The sequence below is a fragment of the Sinocyclocheilus anshuiensis genome, unplaced genomic scaffold (assembly GCF_001515605.1).
Source record: "Sinocyclocheilus anshuiensis isolate Anshui unplaced genomic scaffold, SAMN03320099.WGS_v1.1 scaffold697, whole genome shotgun sequence".
In the NCBI taxonomy this organism is placed as follows: Eukaryota; Metazoa; Chordata; class Actinopteri; order Cypriniformes; family Cyprinidae; genus Sinocyclocheilus; species Sinocyclocheilus anshuiensis.
Genome location: NW_015538036.1, coordinates 1,034,320 through 1,038,468, shown reverse-complemented (window position 1 = coordinate 1,038,468; position 4,149 = coordinate 1,034,320). Strand labels below are relative to the sequence as shown.

At 37.1% G+C, this 4,149-nt stretch overlaps 1 protein-coding gene across 4 annotated transcripts in view; it reads left to right on the top strand.

The window, feature by feature from the left end:
• The window catches only part of LOC107680668 (rho-related BTB domain-containing protein 2-like), a 48,708-nt gene that overhangs the window by 27,447 nt on the left and 17,112 nt on the right, over positions 1-4,149 (top strand). For all 4 annotated transcript variants that reach the window (XM_016476697.1, XM_016476692.1, XM_016476684.1 and 1 more), the window contains one exon: positions 3,051-3,252. In XM_016476697.1, coding sequence (XP_016332183.1) covers positions 3,061-3,252 — 192 coding nt within the window. In that variant the 5' untranslated portion in view covers positions 3,051-3,060. The remainder of the gene's footprint in view (positions 1-3,050; positions 3,253-4,149) is intronic.

The window sequence follows — 4,149 nt, the reverse complement described above, 5'->3', positions numbered from 1 at the left end:
TGTATGTGCTGTACATGTGGAAGAATTGACAATAAAGCAGACTTGACTTGACTTGACTTAAAATAATAAATGTATTTTCAAACGTAATTTATTCCTGTGATGCAAAGTTGAATTACTCCAGTCTTCAGTGTCACATGATCCTTCAGAAATCATTATAATATGCTAATTTGGTGCTCAAGAAATATTTCTTCTTATTATCAATGATGAAAACAGTAGTAGAAACTGTGATACATCTTTGATGAATAGAAAATTCAAAAGCATAGAATGTTAGAGGAGGTATCTGGACCGCAACATCGCGATGGTCATGTTCCCGCAATGAGAACATGACTCATCCACGAGCGCTGCCTCAGCGTGCTGAAAGCCCAAGCACGAGACACAGCGATCGTGACCGTCAGATGAAGCCAGGAAACGACCACATCCAGAAACGCACGAGCGGGAAGCCATCTTTAAAAAGACGCCCGTCGCTCGTGGAGCTCTTTTAGAATTTGCTCTTTTAGAAAGGAAAAAACACTCTCAGAGAGAGCGCTGAAGCGCCCAGGGGAGGTCGCGGCGGGACCGCAGAATGACAGCTGCAGCTCGCCGAGGTTTCAGCAGCCTGGATGGCAACCCCCGCTGATACGCCGTCACACCAACGCCAGCTGTTTCTTCAAAACACTCGCGGAGATTTGCTTACTAGAAGGCTCGGCTCTGAAGCGAAAAGCTGATGTGCGTTTGCACGCGCTCTCCTTTTATACCCGCGCTGCGGGGCGGGATGCGCGTGGCGAAACACGCACGCCAACTGTCATTGGCTTGTTTAGTTAACACTCGAAGGTGATTGGTCTATCGAAGCGATATCCCAATTTGTCAGTCACGACTGACGTAACGTCGAACGTGACTGACTGAAAGGGAACATTTCTTATTATCAGTGTTGAAAATATTTGTGCTGCTTAATATTTTTGTGGAAATGATACGTGATTCATTTTTTTCAGAATTCTTTGTTCAAGATAACCATTTATTTGAAATAGAAATCTGTGGTAACATTATAAATGTCTTTAATGTTGCTGAATAAAAGTATTCATTTCTTTTAAGCAAATCTTACTGACCCCAAACCTTTAAATGGTACTGTTATAAAATTATAAAAATCTAAAATTTGTTTTCCAAAGAATCATAGAAGTTCGAAATGACATGACGACGAGTAAATGATGACGGAATTGTCTTTTTTCAATAAAATATCCCTTGAATGTATAGAAGTTGATAATGTAGCTTTTTTAAACATATTCAAATAGAGTTAAATAGTGGAAACATTGTGCACAAGTCTGCACTCTCATCTCTGTACCCACCACCCTACTTTTTGCACGGTGAGAAAACATGCTCAAGTCTGTTTCTTTAAAAATTAGAGTTAGGACTCCCCGCTAACTTGTTTTTAATCATTTTAGCATTTTTAATATGCAGTCATAATAATCTTCACCTTTATAACATCCTCTATAAATGTTGATGACTCTCACAGAACAGTTATAAAGATTACTGTTAGGTAACACAAAGCTGTAGTAACATTTACAGCTCAGCTTCATCAGCCCGTTGTGCCACCATTGTTATGTAACCTGTGAAAGAAGCTTCCTCCAGAGCACCCTTACCACTGACAACATTTCTCTGAAACCTCCTTCACTGATCCAAAACCTCAAAGCTGGCTGTTACATTCCCCTCACGAGGAATTAACTGAGCACCGCTGCTCTAGATAAAACGTCTCTTTACCTATTACGGGCAGTTTTTGAGTTTGCTAATCTTGGTCAGAATTGGCACCTTGCTACTCAGAATGAATTGAATGAATGAGAATCATTTTTCGACCCCAGTATGTCTTTGGAGGCCAGAACTGTGTGACGTCTTTGTCAGTGGAACAATAAACAGTGGCTCCATTAATCTTTCATGAACTCTTTTTATGGAACGTTAGCTGACTTGGACAGCGGAGCTCAGGACGGCTTGTAATGTAGATAGCTGTATCAAAAGAATACACTGCTCTTAGTTGGCCAAGGGTTTTGCCTGTGTGTTTATTCAAGGAAATTCTTTATTGTTTCCAGGAAAGCTAATTGATTTGTGCGGCTCAGTACACTTTTAGTGCATTTACCAAGGGTAATTCAATCCACTTTTAAAGCCACAGAGGAGTTACGGTTCCCAAAATCATTTGTATTTAATTTCATATGGCCTCTTTTATTATAGTGGTGTATTAATATTTATTCTTGTTTTCACATGCTCAAATTTATGTGACTCTGAAGCAAGGCAGTTCAGCTTGTCGAACAAATGTCTACATTCATTACGCAACAAAAATCTGTTATTGTTTTAGGGAAAAAAGCAATCTCACATTGCTTGCTTTTGTTTGAACCTAAAAGAGAACTTGCTAGTTGTCATGGATATTAAGTTAAAGTCATATGTGTTGGCACGCGGGTCTCCTAATGGTTTGTTTCAGCTGCATCCCTCAGCAGAGTTGTTTTTATTTTCTTCTTTTCTCTGCAGAGAGCTGCAGTCTTGATACTTTAAGTCAGTGTTTATGTGAGTGTTTGTGTTAACGCTGTTTGTTTCAGTATCCTGGGAAAAGCATGTGTATTAATGCTGTCTGGTTTAGCTGTGTTCTTTCATACAAATCAACATTGAGTTAGCTTCAGGTGGATTCTTCTGAGACTTTCAAAAAAACAAAAAATGCGCTAGATGCACTTGTTCACATTGACTTTGAAACTCGGAACACTTTGAAACGCTGTACAGCCAAGTGCAGAACTGTGTTGGCTGTCTTTGTTGTTCCTTCCTCAGACAGAAATTGCTTTTTCTTTAAACTTTGAACATTTGGTGAATGAGTAGTGAGTATTGATGACGCCATTCATTATTGTGGACGTTGATTTGAGTCACCACAGTGAATGGACCGAATTGAATGTTTTGTAACTCTTGTTATTATTATTTTTTTTATTCATTCTAAGTTAAACATAAATGGAAATTTATTAGGAAAGTGAGTTTTGTCATGTTTTTCATCAATGCAATGATGATTATCAACACTGAAATGATCTCTCTCCTTCTCTGTCTTTCAGGGCCCTCTCCATGGATATAGACACAGATTATGAGCGACCTAACGTGGAGACCATAAAGTGTGTGGTGGTGGGTGATAACGCGGTGGGCAAGACCCGACTGATCTGTGCCCGTGCCTGCAATACCACCCTTACTCAGTACCAGCTGCTTGCCACCCACGTGCCAACTGTCTGGGCCATCGACCAATACCGTGTGTGCCAGGAGGTGGGCAGACCTTTGGCATATTGTGTACATGTTGAAGAGCACTGAGTGTTGACATAAATAATGTACATCTCATTTGCCGGAAGTCTGACATTGTAATGGAAAAGTTACAGTCAAATAGAAAAATACATATAAACATTACAGTGGAGTACAACCTGTTTAACGAGTGTATTTATATACTTTAGTTTATATAAAATAGTTAAAAAGAGGGGGGGAGTATGTATTGTAAAATATAAATAAATAAACAGACATACACACACACACACATATATGTATACACTACAATTCAAAAGATTGGGATCAGAAAGATTTTTTATGTTTTTTAAGAAGTCTCTTTTTCTCACCAAAGTTGCATTTATTTGATCAAAAATACAGAAAAAACAGTAATTTTATGAAATATTATTGCAATTGAAAATAACAGTTTACTATTTTAATATATTTTAAAACATAATTTATTCCTGTGATGCAAAGCTGAATTTTCAGCATCATTACTCCAGTCTTCAGTGTCACATGATCCTTCAGAAATCATTCTAATAAGCTGATTTATTATCAATGTTGGAAACAGTTTTTACTGCTTAATAATATTTATTTTGGAACCTGTGATACTTTTTTCAGGATTCCTCGATGAATAAAAAGTAAAAAAGAACAGCATTAATTTAAAAAATAAACATTTTGTAATAATATACACTACTGTTCAAATGTTTGGGGTCAGTAATTTATTTATTTTTTTTTTAAGAAATTAATCATTTCTTTTAGCAAGGATGAATTAAATTAATAAAACGTGATGGTAACAACTTATATTGTTAGAAAAGATTTATATTTTGAATAATGCTGTTCTTTTTAACTTTTTGTTCATCAAAGAATCCTGAAAAAAGTATCACAGGTTCCAAAAAAATATTA